The 26,295-nt window shown below is 48.7% G+C and overlaps 1 protein-coding gene across 8 annotated transcripts in view; it reads right to left on the reverse strand.

Annotated features, from left to right (window-relative positions):
• BICD1 (BICD cargo adaptor 1) overlaps positions 1-12,338 on the reverse strand; it is a 239,414-nt gene extending 227,076 nt beyond the window's left edge. For 2 of the 8 annotated variants that reach the window (XM_064155772.1, XM_064155774.1), the window contains exon 1: positions 12,046-12,312. In XM_064155772.1, coding sequence (XP_064011842.1) covers positions 12,046-12,258 — 213 coding nt within the window. In that variant the 5' untranslated portion in view covers positions 12,259-12,312. Of the gene's footprint in view, positions 1-12,045 lie in introns of all 8 variants that reach the window. The other 6 variants (XM_064155782.1, XM_064155783.1, XM_064155771.1 and 3 more) reach the window with 6 other exon arrangements.
• Between the last annotated feature and the right edge of the window lie 13,957 nt (positions 12,339-26,295).

Raw genomic sequence — 26,295 nt, forward strand, 5'->3', positions numbered from 1 at the left:
CAGCCACAGCCTCCCTGGGCAACCTGTGCCAGTGTCTCACCACCCTCACTGTATAAGAACTTCTTCCTAACATCTCCCCTCTTTGGGTTTAAATCTATTGCTCCTCATCCTGTCATTATAAGACCTTGTAAATAGTTCCTCCCCAGCCTTCCTGTAGGTACTGGAAGGCTACTACAAGGTCTCCTCGAAGGAAATGGCAAGCTGAAAGGGGAACCATGAGAGAGATGCAGACCAGAGGAGCAGCCCAATTTCAGTCCTAGCAAAAGCCTTTTTGCATTAATAGTTGTCACAGATCCATCCCAAACACATAGATTTGGGACAGTGGCCTGCTTTTCCCTTCAACTATTAAGTTAATTAAACTTTGATTGTGAAAGAAATTCAGAAATACAAATATGATCATCTTCAGGTTATTGTTAATACTACCCTCCACAGGGAAGTAGGGTCCCCACTGTGATTGTTTGGGTGTTAGCCACCACCCCCCCACTCAAGAAAATCACCCAGACTAGACTCAGCTGAGCTGAACATTAAGGTGAAGCTTTATATTTACAGCTTAGCACAAGATACAAGCAGGTATTCACAATCTATACAGCTACATACAAGTTAAAAAGTAATGCAGAAGCACAGCAGCCCTCCCAGAAACCAGAATCTACAGGAGGGGCTCCCAACCACCCTTCCACCCCCTTTCCATCCCTCTACCTTATCCCAGATTTTACCACAGAAACACAGCAGCCCTCCCAGAAACCAGAGTCCCCAGGAGGGGATCCCAATCACCCTTCCACCCCCTTTCCATCCCTCTACCTTATCCCAGATTTTACCACAGAAACACAGCAGCCCTCCCAGAAACCAGAGTCCCCAGGAGGGGCTCCCAATCACCCTTGCATCTCCTTTCCACCCCTCTACCTTATCCCAGACTTTACCTCCCGTTCAAGGTGAGTTTGGAGGATCGGCCAGGGGGGTTAGGAAGCAGAGGGATTAGTTACACAGACATCAAGTTAGGGAGAGAAGTGCATGCAGCCAGAGACAGAGAGCAACTCTGTTATCTATGTTTGTGTTCTTGTTCTTATACCTCTCAGCAAGCCTAGGAGTGCAGCAGCCATCACCATTGTTTCCTTTTCACAGCCTAGCATCTAATTCCTCTCACTAAAATATCCCAGCTAGGCTCAAACTAGCACAAACTCTAATCCATAACTTAGCTTAATTTCTTCCTGTGTACTCCAGCTTTAGGCACCTGCCCTTGCTGAGATGCATTTTTCACCTTCTGCCTAGTCCTAACTACTTCTCTCTGTGGCTGGCCTGTAGTCCCAGACTGCTTTCACAGCACAGCATGAAAAATTGCTGGTTTCTCCTCATAATCACCAGCTGCTAGTGATGCAAATGGATGAAGGGACAAAGGGCACACTCATAGCTCTACATGCTGTATCAATTTCTCTAAATCAGGAAAATGCCTTCCTTCCTCCCTCCCCCCCTCCCTGCATCTGAGTGCTTCTGAGTTTACAAGGAAATGAGGAAAGGAGAGGGCTATGCAAGTCAGGTCACAAGAGTAAGACAGTTCAGCAGGAATGCATACATAGAATCATAGAATCAACCAGGTTGGAAGAGACCTCCAAGATCATCCAGTCCAACCTATCACCCAGCCCTAGCCAATCAACCAGACCATGGCACTAAGTGCCTCATCCAGGCTTTTCTTGAAGACCCCCAGGGACGGTGCCTCCACCACCTCCCTGGGCAGCCCATTCCAATGCCAATCACTCTCTCTGTGAAGAACTTCTTCCTAACATCCAGCCTAGACCTACCCTGGCACAACTTGAGACTGTGTCCTCTTGTTCTATTGCTGGTTGCCTGGGAGAAGAGGCCACCCCCCACCTGGCTACAATGTCCCTTCAGGTAGTTGTAGACAGTAATAAGATCACCCCTGAGCCTCCTCTTCTCCAGCCTAAACACCCGCAACTCCCTCAACCTCTCCTCATAGGATTTGTGCTCCAGGCCCCTCAACAGCTTTGTTGCCCTTCTCTGGACATGTTCCAGCACCTCAACATCTTTCTTGAATTGAGGGGCCCAGAACTGGACACAGCACTCAAGGTGTGGCCTGACCAGTGCTGAGTACAGGGGAAGAATAACCTCCCTTGTCCTACTGGCCACACTGTTCCTGAGCCAGCCCAGGATGCCATTGGCTCTCTTGGCCACCTGGGCACACTGCTGCCTCATCTTCAGCTACTATCTATCAGTACCCCCAGGTCCCTTTCCTCCTGGCTGCTCTCAGCCACTCTGTCCCCAGCCTATAGCGCTGCTTGGGGTTGTTGTGGCCAAAGTGCAGAACCCTGCACTTGGCCTTGTTAAATCTCATCCCATTGGCATGATTTTCAGTTTCAGCTACTGTAAGTTAAAACTGTCCCAAAGAAAAAATGCACAGCACAGAACTGTGCTGAATTAATCATTATTCCCCCCCCAGGTAACAGACAAACAAGCAAAGGAAATCCATAGCAAAGGCAAGCATGCAGCGAAGCAGCAGAGATGTGGCAGATGCAGGAGCGAGCAGTGGATCAGATTTTAGCCTCACTGCTGAACAGCACACCAATGAAAGCAACACAAGAGAAAATGAAGTGCTGAAGAATGAACTTATTTGAGCTCATTTGAAAAGCTGAGAGGTTGTTCAAGAAGAAAGTTCTTTTTTTTTCTTCCAGAAGCCCTCAATGCAGCCAGAAAAATATATGATCTTGCATGCATGTTCCTCCAACTGCCAATTGCATAAGGTATATTAAGGCAGCCCAGGTGCAGATTTACTCTATCTGACTTTGAGAATGCTCCTCGTTTTGCCATGATGAATGTCCACAAATTACTGTTCTATGCCAAATCTTCTTTTCTCCACCCTTGTTTTGCCCCTAGTTGCACTTTCAGTGGAGCCAGGTGTTTGATCTGACTGCTGTTGTGCATGCAGACTGCACAAATAACCCCTTGGAAAGAAAATCCACAATGCCATACAGAAGGGAAGGAAAAATACTTCACCTAAAGGAAGGTGAAAAGATGGCATTTTTAATCCATTACAAAAGACCCAATTCCAAACAGATGTGAGCCCTTAAATGAAAATCTGCTTAGTGAGCCCTAAGTTTGCATTCTTGAGCCTTGGAGAGGAAGTACTTCACAATAATAACACCACCCAGATCACCCATTAAAGCTTGAATCAGTCATCTTAGATTTAACACTAATCCAGTATTTTCTAGACAGTCTACAGAAAATTAACTTTCTCATGACAAAAAAAAATCCAGTTGCAACTTCCAATTATCTCTGAGTTCAACCCAGATGACTGAATCAGAATCCCTCAGATTAGAGAGGGATTTCTTAGATCTATGAGTGAAAGCATGAAAATAATTTAATTACTGGGAGAAAACAATTTGAGCTTAAGTTTTCTTTATTTTAGGACTATGTGTGCCCCCAGTGTTCAAATTTGGTTATCATTGTTTAAGGGTTGGCTGGATGAGGCACTTAGTGCCATGGTCTAGTTGATTGGATAGGGCAGGCTGATAGGTTGGACTGGATGATCTTGGAGGTCTCTTCCTACCTGGTTGATTCTATGATTCTATGACTCAAATCACATGTTTATCTGTACCTGCTCATAAGGACACAATTATTAGGAGCAACTGGTGATACAGGTTCCTGGTGAAAAACAAAAAGGTTCATCTACATCTTTCTATCATGGAATCATAGAATCAAACAGGTTGGAAGAGACCTCCAACATCATCCAGTCCAACCTAGCACTCAGCCCTATCCAATCAACCAGACCATGGCACTAAGTGCCTCAGCCAGGCTTTTCTTGAACACCTCCAGGGATGGTGACTCCACCACCTCCCTGGGCAGCCCATTCCAATGCCAATCACTCTCTCTGCCAACAACTTCCTCCTAATATCCAGCCTAGACCTCCCCCAGCACAACTTGAGACTGTGTCCCCTTGTTCCATTGCTGGTTGCCTGGCAGAAGAGACCAACCCCCACCTTTGCATGCTGCCATACCTGTAACAATAGCCCAATTACTCCTAAGATGATTTCAGCTGCTTATGTTTTCTGTAGGCTAATGTACAGGATTCGTTTCCTCTCAGAGGAAGCAATCTGGCCATAATTTGTTGAGCATCGCTTTTAACATCTGTGTCTGTACAATCAGTTCATCCTGCCCCACTCTTTGCTTCACATTCACTCCTATCCTCATGCCAGTTTATCGTGAACCAGATCATGTATCAATCTGGGTTACTGATAACATCCACTCCCCGCCTTGGTTATTTTTAACTGAGGTCAGTTTCCTACCCTGGCATGACAGGATAAACAGTTGCTCAACTGAGAGCCAGAACAGAGGCAGGAATGATAAAGGGAGACACAGAGTTGTCTTGCTGAGGGATGAGCACATCAGACTACACCCTTAGTAACCCCAGGTCAACACAGACCCAACGGCAGCCAAGAGCAAATTAAATTCAAGCACAAACTGAGGCTATGTCTCTGCTAATGGTCACTAGTTACAGGCAGCCATGCTGTTAAGTACTGAGTAATCCACAGCAAGCTGCTACTGCAACCTAACTGAGCACAGTGGGTCTCCTCAGAGACCTTGGATTGCTCAAGGTCCCTTCCTGTCTACCTTCTTTCCTCTCTAATCCAACCCTCTGATCACTGCATAGTCAGCTCTCAGCTCAGACTGGGTTCCCTAGGGCTGTATACAGCTGGAGCTTGAAAGCTCCCATGGAAAAAGACTGCACAACTTCTTCTGGGCAACCCGTGGCACTGCTTGTCCTCATGGGGAAACAGTTCTGCCTTAAATCCCATCTAAACCTCTCCAGTTCCAATTTATGTCAGTCGTTGCTCACCTTCCCACCATCTGCTCTTGTGAAGAGCATGCCTCTGTCTCCTCAATAACCTCCTTGTAGGTATAAGCAGGCTGCTTCTGGATCCCCCACGGCCTTCTCTTTCTCAAGCTGAATGAACTCAGCCTCTGTGTACAGGGCAAGTGGTTCAGCATCAGGAGAAGTTGGTCTTTCATGAATTAGGGGAGCCCAAAACTGGATGATGTTTTCTAGATGGGCTCTAGCAATTTGAAAGTGTTAATACTTCTCTCAACCTACTGGCTATGCTTCTGCTAACTGGGTGGGACAGTGTTAGCCTTTTCTATGTCAGGGCACACTGCCAACCCACGTTCAGTTTGCTGTCCTCCAAATTCTTTGCCATAGACCTGACCCCAACCAGTCAGCAATCAGCCTCTAATAACCAAATGAGAGCTCTGGAAGCTGCTGCTTGAGTCCACTAAGGCACTCCTTATAAGCACACCTCAACTGTTCTTGGTACAGAAGGTACTCCTCAGAGACAGAGGTCATGTTGGCTGAGCTCTGGAGGAGATAGCAGTGCTAAGGCTGTCTAAGTACTGTCCCTGCAGGTCTGCAGCTCGCTCATCCATGCCCCTAGTCTTCATCTCTGAGCTGGGTGCTAGACAACATAACCTTGTTGAATGACACAACAGGAACAGACACCAAGGATGAAATGTTGAGATCAGGATGAGATGCTGAAAACATTAAGCCTCATCCAGCACAAGCCCACAGACACTGTCACTGAAAGAAGCTGCCATCAGTTCTGATGCCATCAGTTTGCCACCCCTAAGATATATGTGGGCCAAATCCCTCTTTGTGGAGAATTCAGAACATCTCATTGGGAGTTTATGAGCCATTTCACAATCTCCTAAGCCTCCTGTGATGCAGGCAGGTGTGTAGAGCAATCCCCATTTAACAGAGCTGTATTTGGAATGGGCAGTCTCCCATTCTTTTGCCTTGTTTTGGATCCAGAGTAGTCCCACCAGTTCATAGAATCACAGAACCAAGCAGGTTGGAAGAGACCTCCAAGATCATCCAGGCCAACCTAGCACCCAGCCCTACCCAGTCAACTAGACCATGACACTAAATGCTGGTGACTGCACCACCACTCTGGGCAGCCCATTCCAATGCCAATCACTCTCTCTGCCAACAACTTCCTCCTAACATCCAGCCTAGACCTCCCCTGGCACAACTTTAGACTCTGTCCCCTTCTTCTGTTGCTGCTTGCCTGAGAGAAGAGACCAACCCCCACACAGCTACAGCCTCCCTTCAGGGAGCTGCAGGCAGCAATGAGCTCTGCCCTGAGCCTCCTCTTCCGCAGGCTGCACACCCCCAGCTCCCTCAGCCTCTTCTCACAGAGCTGTGCCCCAGGCCTCTCACCAGCTTCATCACCCTTTTCTAGGCACATTCCAGTATCTCAACATCTCTCCTGAATGGAGGGGCCCAGAACTGGACACAGTACTCGAGGTGTGGCCTGACCAGTGCTGAGTACAGGGGCAGAATAACCTCCCTCCTACACTTCAAAGACTGAAGAGGCAGAAGTGGGGGAGGTGGCCCCTTCAGGGAACAGTGAAGGAGCTGGACAGGCAGTACCATGTCAGAAGAGACAAGCTGGAGCTTGAGTCACTCATGGTAAAGCAGTGCAAGGAAGAGCAGAAGAGTTAAAAATGCTGCCAGGCAGACCTTCAGCTCTGTCTTTCCAAAGGCCTTGTCAGTCACTGACCAAGAACTGCTTGAAAGCCCTGCTGGTAAACTGACTAAGTGCTTCATAATCATTGATGCAACATCCCTGTGCCATGACAAAAAACACTTCTGTCCTGCCAAGGATAGGACTGCTCACCAGCAGCCTGCTTTCCAATAATTTACCAAGAATAATTTGGCTCAAGGTAGAGCAAACACTGAAGTGCATCTTCAGCCTGGAATCAGACAGCCACAGCTATGTGTAATCCAATGGAAGAATGGTTGAGGCTGGAAGGGACTTGTTGAGATCAACTTGTCCCCTCTCCCTGCTCAAACAAGGACAGCTACAGCAGACAGCCCAGGCAACAGGAGCAATATGAAGCCATTTTATACTTCATTAAAAGAATTAAAACTAACAACAGACATTATCATTACAGCAAATGCAATGTGAACATGCAAGAACACCGCTACTGAAATCACTAGAAAACACTTCCCACAAAATATGCTGGCAATTAAACTCCCAACCCAGCAGGACAGTAAAACCAGGCTACCTTCAATCCCATGACTAAAAGCAACGAGGTTTATTCCCTGCATTCTTATGGACTGCAGGTTAAAAGGCACATCTGCTCAAGAAACTTTTTGAGCAGGGGCCCTGGAATCATAGAATCAACCAGGCTGGAAGAGACCACCAAGACCATCCAGTCCAACCTAGCCCCCAGCCCTATCCAGTCAACCAGACCATGTCTAAAATTATTGTGGTCTTGCCAAAGACCCAAAATTCTGCTAATCTGAGCTGTAACTGCTTCAGGCACAGAAACATTTACAGACTGCAAGAACGCCCTATTAAAATTACTAAGGCTTTAAGAATAATACTTTGTTTCATGCTACAATCTTGCTTATCATCAGGACCACAAGTATTCTGTCTGATAACACTGAAAGCTGCTCAAGTCAACAGAAGGGAGTGCACCTCTTCACATGCCTATCATTCATTTCATTCTTGAAAATACAAGGTTTGTAGCTAATAAATGTCCCAAGTCTTTCTTGGACAACTTATATGTGTAATAACTGCTCTAATTTGGAAGAAGTCCTTATGAGGTCACTGATTAAAACTTCAAAGTTTTTGTAATGTAAATGGCCCAGACATCAAAGCCTTAGGCTAAAACAGAGAACTCTGAATGCAACAGAAGCAACAGCAGAGGTTACTAAAACAATTCAGACTGCATGGTGGACAGCATATATCCTGTACACAAGCATTAATATTTAATGTAATGTATTGCACTTTGCTTTTACTTCAACATCCTATAATGGTATTACTTTCCTATCTCACTCCTCAACAAAGGAAGTTATCAGATAGGTGAAGCTCTATAAGTGATCTACAAAGGAAAGGCCCCACTAAAGTTCCCTGGAATTTTGAATTGTCAATCTGAAGGAGAAGACTTCAGATCCTAGACTAAGACACGACTGAGTAGTTAAAGAACATAGAATCAGTCAGGGTTGGAAGGGACCACAGTTCCAACTCCCCTGCCATGGGCAGGGACACCCTACCCTAGAGCAGGCTGCCCACAGCCTCATCCAGCCTGGCCTTAAACACCTCCAGGCGTGGGGCCTCAACCACCTCCCTGGGCAACCCATTCCAGCCTCTCACCACTCTCATGCTCAACAACTTCCTCTTCATGTCCAGTTTGAGTCTCCCCACCTCCAGCTTTGCTCCATTCCCCCCAGTTCTATCACTCCCTGACAGCCTAAAAAGTCCCTCCTCAGCTTTTTTGTAGCCCACTTAGGATCCTGGAAGGCCACAATAAGGTCACCTGGGAGCCTCCTCTTCTCCAGACTGAACAGCCCCAACTCCTTCAGTCTGTGCTCACAGCAGAGCTGCTTCAGCCCTCTGAGCATCCTTGTGGCCCTTCTCTGGACACACTCCAGCATCTCCACATCCCTCTTGTAATGGAGGCTCCAGAACTGGCTGCAGTGCTCCAGGAGGGGTCTCACCAGAGCGGAGTAGAGAGGGAGAATCACCTCCCTCACCCTGCTGGCCACATTTCTTCTGATGCAGCCCAGGCTCTGGTTGGCCCTCTGGGCTGCAAGTGCACACTGCTGGCTCACGTTGAGCTTCTCATCCACTAGCACTCCCAAGTCCCTGTCCGCAGGGCTGCTCTGCAGCAGCTCTGTTTGCTGAGCAATAAATACAGTGAGCTCCTAACAGCAGCCACAAGAATACAAATACAGTGAGCTCCTAACAGCAGCCACAAGAATTTCATAATGAAATCATTAACAAAGACATGCCTCAACAAAATTCAATCCCAGTAATTGAATCGGCTTAGAAAAAGTCCACGGAAGGTAACAGTCATAAGCATAAACCTGCCTGCACTCTTGCACCAACTGATGCTTATGAAGGGATAAACTTCCTTCCAGAGCAAACCTGAAGCCTCATTTTCATAGCCCAGTATGACTTTAGAGAGGCTCTAGATCCCATGAGGTAAGAGCAGAAGCACAGACCCCCACTGACATACTGGGTCTTCCTAGCTCCTGCTAGTCACAGTGCTTTGATGTTCCACCATGCAGAGCACCCACAGGACACTGTCCAGCACGTCCTCTGAAGGGCCTGCTAAAGAAGGTACACACATTTTGGACAGAGCCTTAACAAACAAGCTGTCTTCATAATTCTGACACTGAGAGCTCTCAGACAGAACCCTGTAGCCCCAAAATCTATGTCCCTAAGGCTCCATAAGACACTTTGCCCAAACCACATGAACTCTCCCTCGTTAGCAACACCAGAGATGGCATTTGCCTGTGTCTCACAGCTGTGAAACTGATCTGCACTCATGGAAAAGTCACAATGGAAGCTAGAAAACAGATTACAGCACTAGAGAGAAGAGATACGAGCAAATTCCTTCACAGGGCTGCACCTCCACTAAGAATTCAGGGTGCTTTCTCCTTAAAGGTTACCTGCAAGAGAAAAATCTCTGGCATCCTAAATGAGAGATGGAAATGCCTTACCAACAGCAAAGGAGAGCTCTGGAATTCAGAGGCCCAGGCCTGAACTGAAAACTGGAGAGGTTCCACTCTCGCTTGCCATCAGGCAAACTACTACATTTCTCCTCTTCCTCTCTCTGTGGATATTCTCATTGTCCATGCTGTGGCTGGCACAGCATGAAGGCACAGGCCCTCAGGAGATATTCTGGGCTGCAGAGCATGCAGTCCCATTGAGTTCAAGGGGAGGTAAACAGGAAGAGAATCTGTGCCCATCACTGATTTCAGTTAATCATGTTGACCATGTTTAATCATTTCAACTCAGTTCCTTGCACTATCCCACCAGTCTGTAGCCATGTGTCATCCTGGTTTCGGATAAGTCTTCTTTTTTCCATTATTATGATGAGTTAACAGCTAACTGCAGCTCTGCTTATCTCCCTCTTCCTTTCTCACCCCCTCAAAACTGCACTGCACTTTTCCCCCTTAATTTGTTCCTTGGTTACTGCCAGGTCATTTCAAATAGCACTGACTTCATGCTGGCAGAAGTATCTCTGTCTCTCAACCTGTGATTGCTGGTTTTGAAGTCCTGAGTCTACTGCACAGGCTCAAGACAGGCAGGGGGGAGGCAGAGATCAAGTTTAAAGATCAGTAGGATTTTTCTGAAAAACAGCTTTATTCTTCTTATTGAACAGACAAAATTTTCAGCTCTTCTGGACACTGAATCAAGTCTGTAGCATAATTCATTTACTTGCAAGTAAAATGAAAGCTTTATTAAAAATACTGATCAAATTGCATCATCTAACATTCTAAAGAATATATTCACATATAGTCACATAATTTCTTAGATTGGAAAAGACCTTCAAGATCATCAAGTCCAATCATTAGTTCCACACTGACAAGTCCTTGGCTAAACCAAATCCCTCAGCACAACATCTAATCGCTGTGAATCACTGTGGTTGGAAAGCACCACCAGGGTCATCCAGTCCAATCTTCATCCCAGCATCCTTCATCACCAGACCATAGCCTCAAGCACCACATCCACACTCCTTTTAAACACCTCCAGGGATGGCAACTCCACCACCTCCCTGGGCAGCCTGTTCCAGTGCCTGACCACCTACTCAGTAAAGAACTTCCACCCAACAGCCAACCTAAACCTCCCCTGATGCAACTTGAGGCCATTTCCTCTTGTCCTATCATTAGGAATTCAGGAGAAGAGACCAGCTCCAGCCTCACTACAACCTCCTTTTAGGTAGCTGTAGAGGGCAATAAGGTCCCCTCTCAGCCTCCTCTTCTTCAGACTAAACAACCCCAGCTCCCTCAGCTGCTCCTCACAGGTCACGTTTGCCAGACCTCTCCCCAGCCTCGTCACCCTTCTCTGCACCTGCTCCACCACCTCAATGTCTCTCCTATAATGTGGTGACCAAAACTGGACACGGTACTCAAGGTGTGATCTAAGACTACTAAGTGGCTTCCCTCAATATGGAATATTTTCACGATTTCTAACTGAGTAGAATTTCAGTCCATTATATATAATGGTTTTTGTGGAGCAAAAAGATACCTGTTAAATATGGGGGGATACCCAACTGATACTTTATCTTCCCTTTACAATATATGCAATTATTTATGTTCCAAGTATAAAAATACCATAGAAAGAACCATAAAATGCAGAGATACAAGTGCTGCATGTGCACACACACCCCCCTTCTGTAGCTCCCCTGTATATGCACTGTATCAACCTCAGGTTACTTCCCTTAATGATGAAGAGAGGAAGAGTGATGGTTTTTCAGTCGGGTTTAGCAAAGCTGAAAGGTAAGAGGTAGAACTCGTCTGCTTTATACTTTGAATGTTACAAAATCACACGGAAACCAACAGCACGTCTCCAATCGAGTATTTTATCCTTACGGCATGATGCAGAAGTTTAATATCCAGCGGTGGGGGAATGACCTCGAGACTATGGTATGGCTACTTCAAGCCCCCTCCCCCTTCAATGGCAGCAATTCCCGTCACTGGCAGAATAAAGCAGGTCTATAAATAACTTGGAAAGGAACTGTCTCCCTCCTCACGCATTGCAGACTACTGTTTACATAGACCTCGAGCCCTTACAGACTAGGTTAGCTCAGCGCTCGTCCTACGGGCTGTTTCGTACCCTCTTCCTTAAAAAGCCCCGGACGATGCAGGTATGACCGGAGGCACCCTCCACCGCTGCAGATGCCTGTTAGCAGAAGTTGTGGCTCCGGGCGGCAGGGGCTAGAGCTCGGCACCGGCTCCCAGGGAAATTTCCCAGGGCAGGGGGGTTGCAATCTTGTATAATCCGTCCTTAAGCTCCATGGTCCCGGTTGATCCTCCGGCCCCAGGAAACCCCTCCTCCCCAAGCTGCGAATCCCCGCAGCCGCTCCCGGGCCCGAGCATCTTTGCTCGCCCACCTGCAGGGGGCTGGCACACGGCTCCGGAGAGTGAAACGCCAGGAGCCTCCCCGTGCCTCCTCGCAACCCGGCGGGGCTGCACGACCCTGCGAGGCATGGGGCAGTGGGAAGAGACAAAAGGCTGGGCTCGCTCACCTCCTTCAGCTGTTCCAGCTCCTGCTTGAGGCCGTCATACTCCGCCTCCAGCTCGTCGTACTGCTGCTTGAGGGTGAGCTTCTCTTCCAGCACCACCAGCCCATACTCTGCCGCCTGAATCTTCTCGTGAGTGGTCTCAGAGAGCTCTCGGGTCAGCCGCTCAATCTCGCTCTTGTAATGGTCCGCACCCTGCAGCACCTCCTCCGCAGCCATAGCCCTGCCGGCACTGCCGCGCCGCCGCGCCGCCGCCGCTCCGAGGCAGCCAGGGGGCGGGCGCGGCGGAGGGGCGGCACCGCCGCCGGACTAGGGACGAAGACGAGGACGATGATGGGGGCCGGTGCCGCCTGCGGCGGCCGTCGCCGAGCGCGGAGGTGGGCCGCCCCGGCGCAGCTGCAGCCCGCCCCGCCTCCCCAAGCCACCCGGCAAGCGGCGAGGCTGCTGTCGCCTTCGCCAGCCCCGGCTGCCGGCGGCGGGGCGCCCGGGCCGGCGAGCTCCCGGTGCTCTGGGAGGCGGCGGCGCGCTGGAGGCCGGGGCGGCGAGTGGGGCGACCGGGAGCCCGCCTTGGTGCGGCGGCTCCCGGGGAGATGCTGCTTCTGGTACCCGCCTCTTCCCAGGGAGCCGGCACCTCCGCCTCCCTTCCACACAGTCCCTCCCCTGCGCTCTTTAAGATGACAGCGTCCTCAGGTCTGGCATTCCTCGCCGGGGAAGAGGGAAAACAACATCAAAGCGCCGGGGTACGGGCAGAGGCACCCGGAGCTGTAGATGCAGCCACAGCCCGTCGCGCCTTTCACCGAGATGTCATCTTGGGCTGGCTGCCGCGGCGATGCTTCCGAAACCTACCCTGTACCCCCACGGACCCCCCCGGCAGCCGAGGGGGGCTGGCCAGCCCTGCTGCAGTTCTAGCGCCTGTCGGTTTTGCTCAGCACGTTGCAGCGATGGGCACTTTAGCGGCAGTGCTGGCAAAAGTAGAAGGAGCTGAGCAAAGTGCGGGAGCAGGCAGGCAGCCTCGAGTACTCCCTTGCCGGTTCTGAAAATCGAGAAGGCAGAGCTACCTCGCTCCTTTCCTGTCCCCAGTGAACCTACATGGGAATGGGCAAGGAAACCTGGATCTGAAGCAGCGTCGGGATGGGGCGATTGAACAAAGCCCACATTCTCCTGACGGTTAGAATCATAGAATCAGAGAATCAACCAGGTTGGAAGAGACCTCCAAGATCATCCAGTCCAACCTAGCACCCAGCCCTAACCAATCAACCAGACCATGGCACTAAGTGCCTCATCCAGGCTTTGCTTGAAGGCCCCCAGGGACGGTGACTCCACCACCTCCCTGGGCAGCCCATTCCAATGCCAACCACTCTCTCTGTGAAGAACTTCTTCCTAACATCCAGCCTATACCTACCCCAGCACAACTTGAGACTGTGTCCCCTTGTTCTATTGCTGGTTACCTGGGAGAAGAGGCCACCCCCCACCTGGCTACAATGCCCCTTCAGGTAGTTGTAGACAGTAATAAGATCACCCCTGAGCCTCCTCTTCTCCAGGCTAAACAGGCCCAGCTCCCTCAACCTCTCCTCATAGGATTTGTGCTCCAGGCCCCTCACCAGCCTGGACACATTCCAGCCCTTCTCTGGACATGTTCCAGCACCTCAACATCTTTCCTGAATTGAGGGGCCCAGAACTGGACTTGTTAATGCAAGATCTCTGTGCTGCTGATGAGGCAGCAAGACAAAACCAATTCCACTCAGATGCGGTCACACCATTGCTTGTCTGTCAAATTAAGCAGAGGACCTAATGCACAGCATATGTCTGTTTTATGCTGGCTTTCTGCTCACTGCAGAAAGGCAGATGCTACTTGTCCAGTGTAAAATGACAGAGGTACAGACAGTAACTGATCCCATACAAAGCCTACCAGTAAAAAAGTTAGCAGACAGGATTAGGGGCATTTGACAGATTTGAACTGGAAGAGTGAGTTCATCCTGGATCGATGTCATAATGTCCTGTGTCACAGCCTTTTTCCTTTGGTGCTAGCAGTCCTAAAGCCAGGTTTACTGCTTCTTCAAACTATGGCCTGCAGAAACCTGTTCCTATTGATACTGACCAAGTTTTGCTCTTAAGCACTGGCCAGACTGGCTTTGGGGTTTTGCACTCTATAATATTATTTTTTTCTTCCTTAAATACTAGTAAAATGTGATGGTTTGGGTGTTCCTCACCCCCCACACACATTGGAAATCACCCAGACTAGACTCATCCGGCTCTGGAAATTGAATGAAGCTTTTATTTACAGCTTAGCTCAATATACAAGCAGATATTTACGGTACATACAGTTATAGACAGAAACAGACCAGGTAAAGGTAATACAGAAACACAACAGCCCTCCCAGAAACCTGAGTCCCTAGGAGGGGCTCCCAACCTCCCATCCACCTTCTCCCACCCCTCTCAACCTTACCCCAGTCCCAAGGAAGAATGGAGGTTCAGCCAGGGGTTTAGGAAGCAAAGTGGATTAATCAGAGAGGCGACAGAGAATCCAGAGAGAGATGTAGCTCAGGCAATGCCCCAAGAAGTACCACCTCATCTATGTTTGGATTCTTGTCCTTATACCTCTCAGCAAGCCAATGAGTGAAGTAGACATCACCATTGTTCTCTTTTCACAGCCTGTAATCTAGTTCTTCTCACCAAAACATTCTAGCCTGCTTCAAACTAACACACAAAATTAGGTATTTAAAGTTTGACAACTGAGTTAGAGTTCCCAGGAAAGTGAAGATTATGTGGGTTTGGTTTTTGGTTAAAGAAAAAAATTGAAAAGAAAGAAAAAGTTACACGGGGGAGATGGATATTGCTGCCCACCAATGGTGCACTGCATTGGAAATCAAACTCACAGATTTCCTTTGTTACTGAGCTAATTATGCAGCTTTAAACAAGTCACATCCCCTCTCTACCTTAGTTTTCCCACATCTATGAAAAATGTTAAGATGTTTTATGTCCTCAGTAAAATGCTTTGGGATCTGCAAATGGAAACATTAACACTAGTTATGCAGTATATGTATGCAGTATGTAACATATCTGTTTTATAAGTAACTGTGCATACAAGCACATTGTAAACTGGCCTGCATAAATACCTCTTCTAATTGCCTAGAGGACATAAAGGAAGTCAGTCCCCACCAGTCACTAGTGGTGTTCCCCAAGGATCACTGCTGGGCACAGTCCAGGGGATTGAGTCCTCCATCGGTAAGTTTGCAGATGACACCAAGCTAGGAGCAGGTGTTGATCTGTTGGAGGGTAGGAGAGCCCTGCAAAGAGACCCTGACAGGCTGGATGGGTGGGCAGAGGCAAATGGGATGAGATTGAACAAGGCCAAGTGCAGAGTTCTGCACTTTGGCCACAACAACTTCAAGCAGCACTACAGGCTGGGGACAGAGTGTCTGAGAGCAGCCAGGAGGAAAGGGACCTGGGGGTACTGATAGATAGTAGCTGAAGATGAGGCAGCAGTGTGCCCAGGTGGCCAAGAGAGCCAATGGCATCCTGGCCTGGATCAGGAACAGTGTGGCCAGTAGGACAAGGGAGGTTATTCTTCCCCTGTACTCAGCACTGGTCAGGCCACACCTTGAGTGCTGTGTCCAGTTCTGGGCCCCTCAATTCAAGAGAGATGTTGAGGTGCTGGAACGTGGGCAGAAAAGGGCAATGAAGCTGGTGAGGGGCCTGGAGCACAGCCCTGTGAGGAGAGTCTGAGGGAGATGGGGATGTGCAGCCTGCAGCAGAGGAGGCTCAGGGCAGACCTCATTGCTGTCTACAACTACCTGAAGGGAGGCTGTAGCCAGGTGGGGTTGGTCTCTTCTCCCAGGCAACCAGCAACAGAAGAAGGGGACAGAGTCTCAAGTTATGCCAGGGGAGGTCTAGGCTGGATGTTAGGAGGAAGTTGTTGTCAGAGAGAGTGATTGGCATTGGAATGGGCTGCCCAGGGAGGTGGTGGAGTTGCCATCCCTGGAGGTGCTCAAGAGAAGACTGGCTGAGGCACTTAGTGCCATGGTCTAGTTGACTGGATAGGGCTGGGTGCTAGGTTGGACTGGATGATCTTGGAGGTCTCTTCCAACCTGGTTGATTCTATGATTCTATGATAATACAGATTGTGGAGGCATGAAGTCTCCATGGAATAATAGGACAGAAAGCTGGGAAGAAATTTGGGCTGATTTTATTGATCCATGGCTATAAAGAGGTGGAAACCAACAGTCAAAGTTCATCTGCTTAGACAGGTAGCCTGTTTAAAAGGAATAATTTTTCTACAGTCCGAGTGAAGAAAATGAGGGAAGTCTGCAGCTGGCATGCTTGGAACTCTGTTTTTTTAGAGTTCAGGCTTTTGACATTGACCTTTTTTGCATTAGTTTCTGCTTCTGTAAATGTCCTAACATATATATGTGTGCCTGTATGTATACATTGTACTAGAATTATCTAGTTTGAAAAACAGTGAGTTTCTGTAGCCTCTAATTTTTTTGACTACTGAAAGTATGGATAAAGGCTTGTGATACAATATTCAAGCATAAAATAGGTTTTGGATTTGGGTTTTTGTTTGTTTGATGTCTTTCCTGTTCTGCTTTTGCCATGGCTGCTACCTGTCTCCTTTTAACCTGAATTACTTGCAAATAAAGCAAGCTATCCCTAGAGAAAATCAATGCCATGGTTTAGTTGATTGGATAGGGCTGGGTGCTAGGTTGGACAGGATGATCTTGGAGGTCTCTTCCAGCCTGGTTGATTTTATGATTCTATATTTTAAGAAGCATTTAATGAGCTATATGAAATGAACCACAAGTTCTACATCTTAGTGGGTGGCACAGCTATAAAAGCCAGCCTGGTGTATACATTGCACAGGGATGAATCCTTGCACCCACAGTATATACAGAAGTCCCTTTGATTCCACTTGTACAAGAATATCTCAGAAGACTGAAGCCCAACTCTCAGCAGCTGCTAATTAGCAGTGTTGGGCAGGCTCATGGAGGTGGACAAAGCAAAGGGGGGAGGGAAAGAAAAAACAAACAAAAGGAAACAGTGTGAGTACCAATCTGTCATTGTTAATAGGAGTAGGATATATTTCCTCAAAGTGGAAAAGAGGGAAAGAGTGTGATGGTTTGGGTGTTCCCTGCTCCCCACACGTTAGAAATCACCCAGACTAGACTTAGCTGGCTCCGGAAATTGAATGAAGCTTATATTTACAACTAGCACAATATACAAGCAGATATTTACAGTATATCACAGTATCACAGTATCACAGTATTATTAGGATTGGAAGAGACCTCACAGATCATCAAGTCCAACCCTTTACCACAGAGCTCAAGGCCAGACCATGGCACCAAGTGCCACGTCCAATCCTGCCTTGAACAGCTCCAGGGACGGCGACTCCACCACCTCCCCGGGCAGCCCATTCCAGTGTCCAATGACTCTCTCAGTGAAGAACTTTCTCCTCACCTCCAGCCTAAATCTCCCCTGGTGTAGCTTGAGGCTGTGTCCTCTCGTTCTGGTGCTGGCCACCTGAGAGAAGAGAGCAATACACAGTTATATGCAGAAATAGACAAGGTAAAAGGTAATACAGAAACACAACAGCCCTCCCAGAAACCTGAGTCCCCAGGAGGGGCTCTCAACCACCTCTTCACCTTCCCCCTGCCCCTCTCAACCTTACTCCAGTCCCAAGGAAGGATGGAGGTTCGGCCAAGGGGTTAAGAAGCAAAGTGGGTGAGGCCAAAAGGAAGGGTGTGTTAGAGAGATGCAGCTCAGCCAGCAGCTCAAGCAAGAGTGAGAGAAAAAACAGTGCCTAGTGTGTGTTATCAAATGTTTGTGTTTCGTGTTCCCATACTTCTCAGCAAGGCTGTGAGCGAAGCAGACATCACCACTGCTTTCTTTTTTCACAGCCTGCAATCTAGTTCTTCTCACCAAAACATTCTAGCCTGCTTCAAACTAGCACAAAGAGCACTGAGGGAAGGCAGTAGCTGTGCTGGGACTGGTTAGGAAATTAACAAGTGGCTGTTAGACTGCCAAGGCCTCATTTTTTTTCTAAGCACTTAACTGAAGCACCACACTTGTAATGAATGACCAACCTAGAGGGAAAAGGGAGGCACTGAGGAGAAAATGAAATTTAGAAAGATACTTCCAGGTCCTAGTGCAATAGAAAAGGTAATAGGCTTTAAGAAAATTTGTTTATAGAGAAGGTTATGAGAAACGAAGCACAGGAACTAATAAACAATAATGCATATAATGAAAAGTGATGATGTTATGCTGATTAACATGAGTGTCAGCATTCAGAAGAAAGGCTCTCAAGCAGTAGTGCCCTTATGTGAGTCCTCTGGGCTCAGTCCTGTTCAATGTCTTTATCGATGATCTGGACCAGGGGATTGAGTCCTCCAGCAGTAACTTTGCAGGTGCCACCAAGCTAGGAGCAGGTGTTGATCTGTTGGAAGGTAGGAGAGCCCTGCAGAGGGACCTAGACAGGCTGGATGGGTGGGCAGAGACAAATGGGATGAGATTTAACAAGGCCAAGTGCAGGGTTCTGCACTTTGGCCACAACAACCCCAAGCAGCACTACAGGCTGGGGACAGAGTGGCTGAGAGCAGCCAGGAGGAAAGGGACCTGGGGGTACTGGTAGAGAGTAGCTGAAGATGAGGCAGCAGTGTGCCCAGGTGGCCAAGAGAGCCAATGGCATCCTGGCCTGCATCAGGAACAGTGTGGCCAGTAGGACAAGGGAGGTTATTCTTTCCCTGTACTCAGCACTGGTCAGGCCACACCTTGAGTGCTGTGTCCAGTTCTGGGCTCCTCAATTCAAGAGAGATGTTGAGGTGCTGGAAGGTGTCCAGAGAAGGGCAACAAAGCTGGTGAGGGGCCTGGAGCACAAACCCTATGAGGAGAGGCTGAGGGAGCTGGGGGTGTGCAGCCTGCAGAAGAGGAGTCTCAGGGCTGATCTCATTGCTGTCTACAGCTACCTGAAGGGAGGTTGTAGCCAGGTGGGGTTGGTCTCTTCTCTCAGGCAAGCAGCAACTGAACAAGGGGACACAGCCTCAAGCTGTGCCAGGGGAGGTCTAGGCTGGATGTTAGGAGGAAGTTGTTGGTAGAGAGAGTGATTGGCATTGGAATGGGCTGCCCAGGGAGGTGGTGGAGTTGCCATCCCTGGAGATGTTCAAGAAAAGACTGGATGAGGCACTTAGTGCCATGGTCTGGTTGACTGAACAGGTCTGGGGGATAAGGATGGACTGGATGATCTTGGAGGTCTCTTCCAACCTGGTTGATTCTGTGATTCTACTGTTTTGTGTGCCACAAGCAGGAGTTAGCGAACCAAAGAGAAATTTTCCAAGGAAACTACTAAAAATGGAGTGTAAGGATCTTTAGAGAACCCAGTCAGCAAGAACTAAGTGGCAAACCAATACCTGCAGTGCAGAAAAACTGCAGACTACAGAGATGAATGTGAAATACTATTCTGTCAGACTGAATAATACCATCCCAGGCTGAGAGTGTTGTGTTCAGTAACTCTTTGTATTGGAAATTAGTACTCATTGTGAAGTATGAAAATTTATATATGAATCCTAATTTAAATTAATATTTTAAACATCAGGAAAATCCCCTGAGGTCGTTTGGATTTTTGGTTGTCAGGAAGTGATGGCACAGAATGAAACAGTTTAAACCACTGGAACTTAAAAAGGCCAAGTGCAGAGTTCTACGCTTTGCCCACAAACACAAACCCAGGCAATATTCTGACTATGTGTGCCAGTCTGAGCCTAGCTAGAATGTTTTGGTGAGAAGAACTAGATCACAGGCTGTGAAAGGAAAGCAAGGCTGATGTCTACCTCACTCATAGGCTTGCTGAGATGCCAGTTCAGGGAGATTCAGAGACTGCTTGGCCAATCAGAATCATAGAATCAACCAGGTTGGAAGAGACCTCCAAGATCATCCAGTCCAACCTAGCACCCAGCCCTATCCAGTCAACCAGACCATGGCACTAAGTGCCCCATCCAGGCTTTTCTTGAAGACCCCCAGGGACGGTGCCTCCACCACCTCCCTGGGCAGCCCATTCCAATGCCAATCACTCTCTCTGGCAAGAACTTCTTCCTAATATCCAGCCTATACCTACCCTGCCACAACTTGGGACTGTGTCCCCTTGTTCTATTGCTGGTTGCCTGGGAGAAGAGGCCATCCCACACCTGGCTACAATGCCCCTTCAGGTAGTTGTAGACAGTAATAAGATCACCCCTGAGCCTCCTCTTCTCCAGGCTAAACAGGCACAGCTCCCTCAGCCTCTCCTCATAGGATTTGTGCTCCAGGCCCCTCACCAGCTTTGTTGCCCTTCTCTGGACATGTTCCAGCACCTCAACATCTTTCCTGAATTGAGGGGCCCAGAACTGGACACAGTACTAAGAATGCTACTTAGCCAAACTTAACCATATTAGGTGAAGCCAGGGCTCACTTTTACCTTTCAGGGCAGAACACAAACAAGTGTATAAACACAGTACCCTCACATGTTCATAGTTTGGACAGACATGGAGGCACCAGGGACCTTTGTCTTCCTTTCCCATGGTTGCTTCTCCCATCAGCAGAGAGAGGGAGAGCAGAAAAGATGTCTAGGCAAGCCAGGACATGACCTGTTTTGGCCTTCCACAACACCATAGTCCCTTCAGGTGAAGGTAATACCTCCCACATTGCCAGTGCACCACTCCTCATAGTCCATCCTGTGTTTTAAGAAGCCACAACACATTATTAATGAGTCTGCACTCTGTGGTCTACCGTAGCTTCAGAATCTCTTTTTGCCTTGCTGCTTTTCCAGCCATTCAGGTCTTTGTCCTTATGCCTGCTGAGGTTCATTTTGATTTTACATCACTTACTGTGCCAAAATAATCTTGACTATCCTTCTCCAAAAGGTCTGCAACTATTTCCTGTACAGAGACATTGATAGATTCATACAAATGTGAGAGCACCTGCTCTTTCCCTAAAGATCTGTAACTCCCAGAGAGCAGGATCAGGTCTTCTCTTCTCTACACAGACTTGAGTGTACATATTTGACTTCAATTCAGCATAACAGCACGCTGATTTCTTTGCCACCAAGATGGCTGAGATGCTTTTAAGCAGAAATACTTCCCAGCCTAAGTGTAATTTGAGCTCCTCAGGGATCTGCCCACTGGCCACAGCCCTAGTTCTTCCTATTTGGTAATGGTCACCTCCTGTTGGAGAATTCTTGTTAGCAGAGGACACAGAAATGATAAACATGAGCAACTGTGCTGAGAAACAGCCTTGGGACACTGCTAGCCCAGGAAATCAAACTGTAAACAAGTGAGTACCCCACACAGAGCTGCAGTGGGCAGAGTTAGATAGCCAAGGGGGCTGGAGTAGGTGGTCTGGAGGGCTGACCCTTAGATTGTTATGGTATGCTGACCTATTGATGCCTTACAAGTAACCCTGTACCCTCTGATTGTAACCAATCTTGGTGGAGCATGCCTCTTGCTAGAATGCATATCAGTCACTGTATCACAGAAATAAAGTGGATTATGACCATCTAACCATATTGGTGAACAGAGAGTCCTTTTACCCATAGCGCTCCACCGACAACCTCCCTTCTGCCTCTCCAGCCCAGCACCAGGCTGTGGACTCTGCCCCACGGATGCCCTTGGTGCATGGAGGTCATTCTGCCCCTGTACTCTGCACTGGTCAGACCACACCTCGAGTACTGCGTTCAGTTCTGGGCCCCCCAGTTTAGGAAGGACATTGAGATGCTTGAGCGTGTCCAGAGAAGAGCGACGAGGCTGGGGAGAGGCCTTGAGCACAAGCCCTACGAGGAGAGGCTTAGGGAGCTGGGGTTGTTTAGCCTGGAGAAGAGGAGGCTCAGGGGTGACCTTATTGCTGTCTACAACTACCTGAAGGGTGGTTGTGGCCAGGAGGAGGTTGCTCTCTTCTCTCAGGTGGCCAGCTCCAGAACAAGAGGACACAGCCTCAGGCTGCGCCAGGGGAAATTTCGGCTCGAGGTGAGGAGAAAGTTCTTCCCTGAGAGAGTCATTGGGCACTGGAATGGGCTGCCTGGGGAGGTGGTGGAGTCGTCGTCCCTGGGGCAGTTCAAGGCAAGGTTGGATGTGGCACTTGGTGCCATGGTCTAGCCTTGGGCACTGTGGTAAAGGGTTGGACTTGATGATCTGTGAGGTCTCTTCCAACCTTGGTGATACTGTGATACTGTGATACTGTGATCCTTCCCATGACTGCCGGACATCCAACCCACTGCTCCCTGTCACCCCCAGGTAAAGCTGTTGCACTGCTGTGAAAAATAGTACCTGTGTCAATGTGAGACAGGGCAGAGCAGAACGTAAAAATAGGAGAACATGAAAATATGACACACTGAGAATGGCAAAGCAGGGGGTGTGGGAGCTAACTAAGGTGGAGACGTTGGAACCTACGAGCGATAACACAAAGCACTGTGGCAAGGTAGCCCCTGTCAATATGAGACATGAGTAAAACAGGGGAACAGGGGGTGTGGGAGCTAACTAAGCTGGAGACGTTGGAACCTACGAGCGATAACACAAAGCACTGTGGCAAGGTAGCCCCTGTCAATATGAGACATGAGTAAAACAGGGGAACAGGGGTGTGGGAGCTAACCAAGCTGGAGACGTTGGAACCTACGAGCGATAACACAAAGCACTGTGGCAAGGTAGCCCCTGTCAATATGGGACGTGAGTAAAACAGGGGAACAGGGGGTGTGGGAGCTAACTAAGCTGGAGACGTTGGAACCTACGAGCGATAACACAAAGCACTGTGGCAAGGTAGCCCCTGTCAATATGGGACATGAGTAAAACAGGGGAACAGGGGTGTGTGGGAGCTAACTAAGGTGGAGACGTTGGAACCTACGAGCGATAACACAAAGCACTGTGGCAAGGTAGCCCCTGTCAATATGGGACATGAGTAAAACAGGGGAACAGGGGTGTGTGGGAGCTAACTAAGCTGGAGACGTTGGAACCTACGAGCGATAACACAAAGCACTGTGGCAAGGTAGCCCCTGTCAATATGGGACATGAGTAAAACAGGGGAACAGGGGTGTGTGGGAGCTAACTAAGGTGGAGACGTTGGAACCTACGAGCGATAACACAAAGCACTGTGGCAAGATAGCCCCTGTCAATATGGGATGTGAGTAAAACAGGGGAACAGGGATGTGTGGGAGCTAACTAAGGTGGAGACGTTGGAACCTACAAGCGATAACACAAAGCACTGTGGCAAGGTAGCCCCTGTCAATATGGGACGTGAGTAAAACAGAGGAACAGGGGTGTGTGGGAGCTAACCAAGCTGGAGACGTTGGAACCTATGAGCGATAACACAAAGCACTGTGGCAAGGTAGCCCCTGTCAATATGAGACATGAGTAAAACGGGAACAGGGGGTGTGGGAGCTAACTAAGGTGGAGACGTTGGAACCTACGAGCGATAACACAAAGCACTGTGGCAAGGTAGCCCCTGTCAATATGGGACGTGAGTAAAACAGGGGAACAGGGGTGTGTGGGAGCTAACCAAGCTGGAGACGTTGGAACCTACAAGCGATAAAAGAAAACTCTGTGAAGAGATAGCAGCCTGTCAATGGGGGACGTGAACAAAACAGGGGTGTGTCAGAGCTAACTGAAGCACAGCCAGGGACGAACGATAACAGAGAGCGCCATGAGCGTGGTAGATAAGAAACTGGAAAGCGCGCGAATATGAAGACGCAAAGAGATGAGTCATAAGGACACCTGAGGAAGACTCCTTACTTCAGCCTCAGAGAGACCCCCAGGAGGATTAGTACACATGTGCAACAGTCTCAAGAGAAACTGCACTCGTTTCTGGAAATCACAGAATCATAGAATCAACCAGGTTGGAAGAGACCTCCAAGATCATCCAGTTCAACCTAGCACTCAGCCCCATCCAGTCAACCAGACCATGGCACTAAGTGCCTCATCCAGGCTTTTCTTGAACACCTCCAGGGACAGTGACTCCACCACCTCCCTGGGCAGCCCATTCCAATGCCAATCACTCTCTCTACCAACAAATTCCTCCTAATATCCAGCCCACACCTACCCCGGCACAACTTGAGACTGTGTCCCCTTGTTCTATTGCTGGTTGCCTGGGAGAAGAGGCCACCCCCCACCTGGCTACAATGTCCTTTCAGGTAGTTGTAGACAGTAATAAGATCACCCCTGAGCCTCCTCTTCTGCAGGCTGCACACCCCCAGCTCCCTCAGCCTCTCCTCATAGGGTTTGTGTTCCAGGCCCCTCACCAGCTTTGTTGATAAAGTATGTATTAGTCTGCTCTATGAATATGTGTCTGAGCAGGGAATAAAAACCCTCCAGCTGCGTGTGCACAGTGTGCAGCTGCGGAGATAAACTCCCCTGCGCCCAGCACTGCTCCTTGCTTGCCAAAATAAAACTCCTTAAACTTATCTCTAAGTTTTTGGTGGCTCAATTTTAACAGCTGCCATGAAGCCATTAGTAACAGCACCCAGGGAGCCATTAGTAACAACACCCAGGGGCAGATAAGTACCTGTGAAGGTTAAGAAGGGGCTTTGCAATCCAGAACACCCAGGGAACACAAGTGGCTTTTTGCTCCTGCAGTGGTGACTCAAGGTTCCCACTGCCACTTGCTTGCCTGGCCAGCTGCTATCCTTACAGCAGAAAGAGACGAGTCTGATGCCCTCTTTTCTTGGCAATTCTACCCTGGCACATTTAAAACTTGATTTATATTTTCCAGAACCCCACAAATCAATTGCTCAATCATCTTTAGTGTCTTTCTGGGAAGTAAAATGAGGCTCCTTCTTCCTTGTATTACATCATGTCCCTGCCAGCATCTTTGGATAGAGTGGATGTGCAGAGGTGCCCAGTTCCCAGGCTCCCTCATGCCATCACAGCATTGGCAAAAGCAGCTGGCAAAATCATATTAATAGGTATAATCCCTTGTTTGAAATGGGAGCTGACTGTGAAATGAGAACCAAAGTGCAGCTTGTGGTGCTTTCTTAATGGATTTTTCTCCTCAGAAGTGATTAGTGTGGGAGACCATATACCTAACAGTGGGCTTGTCTTGAAGTTGAAAGCCTAGGATATGCAGTGCACCCACTACTACTGAGAGGTGATTCTTCCCCTGTACTTGACACTGGTCAGTCCACACCTTGAGTCCTGTGTCCAGTTCTGGGCTCCTCAATTCAAGAGAGATGTTGAGGTGCTGGAAGGTGTCCAGAGAATGGCAACAAAGCTGGTGAGGGGCCTGGAGCACAGCCCTGTGAGGAGAGGCTGAGGGAGCTGGGAGAGTTTAGCCCGGAGAAGAGGAGGCTCAGGGGTGACCTCATTGCTGTCTACAACTACCTGAAGGGAGGCTGTAGCCAGGTGGGGTTGGTCTCCTCTCCCAGGCAACCAGCAATAGAACAAGGGGACACAGTCTCAAGTTGTGCCGGGGGAGGTCTAGGCTGGATGTTAGGAAGAAGTTCTTCTCAGAGAGAGTGATTGGCATTGGAATGGGCTGCCCAGGGAGGTGGTGGAGGTGTTCAAGAAAAGCCTGGATGGGGCTCCTTGGGACTGGAGTAAGGTTGAGAGGGGTGGGAGAAGGTGGAAGGGCAGTTGGGAGCCCCTCCTGGGGACTCAGGTTTCTGGGAGGGCTGTTGTGTTTCTGTATTACCTTTTACCTTGTCTATTTCTGTCTATAACTGTATATACTGTAACTATCTGCTTGTATATTGTGCTAAGCTGTAAATATAAGCTTCTTTCAATTTCCAGAGCCTGCTGAGTCCAGTCTGGGTGATTTCCAATGTGGGGGGGGGGGACAGGGGAACCTTACCCCAGTCCCAAGGAAGAATGGAGGTTTGGCCAGGGTGTTAGGAAGCTAAGTCAGAGAAGCTAGAGAGAGAGATGCAGCTTGGAGCTCCCCAGCATGAGTAGTTGAGTGCCTTATCTCTGTTTTGATTCTTCTTCTTGTATCTCTCAGCAAGCCTATGAGTGAAGTAGACATCACCATTGTTTTTCTTTCACAGCCTCTAATCTAGTTCTTCTCACCAAAACATTCTGCCTAGCTTCAAACTAGCACACCCAGCCAGCCCTTCCCTTCTACAACAGGCATGAAGTCTCAATGGCATCAAGTGCCCATTGGCTGGTTCAGCTGCCTGTCTTGGCTGTAGCCCCTCCCAGCTTCCTATGAAGGGGAAAAATAACCATGAAACAAAACCTTATCCCTGTCCTAGCTGAAACCAGGACAAAAGGCTTTCAAAGAAGGCATCCAGATCAAAGCTACAATTGTTTTCCTCAG

This window comes from Pogoniulus pusillus, chromosome 15 (assembly GCF_015220805.1).
Source record: "Pogoniulus pusillus isolate bPogPus1 chromosome 15, bPogPus1.pri, whole genome shotgun sequence".
Lineage (NCBI taxonomy): Eukaryota > Metazoa > Chordata > Aves > Piciformes > Lybiidae > Pogoniulus > Pogoniulus pusillus.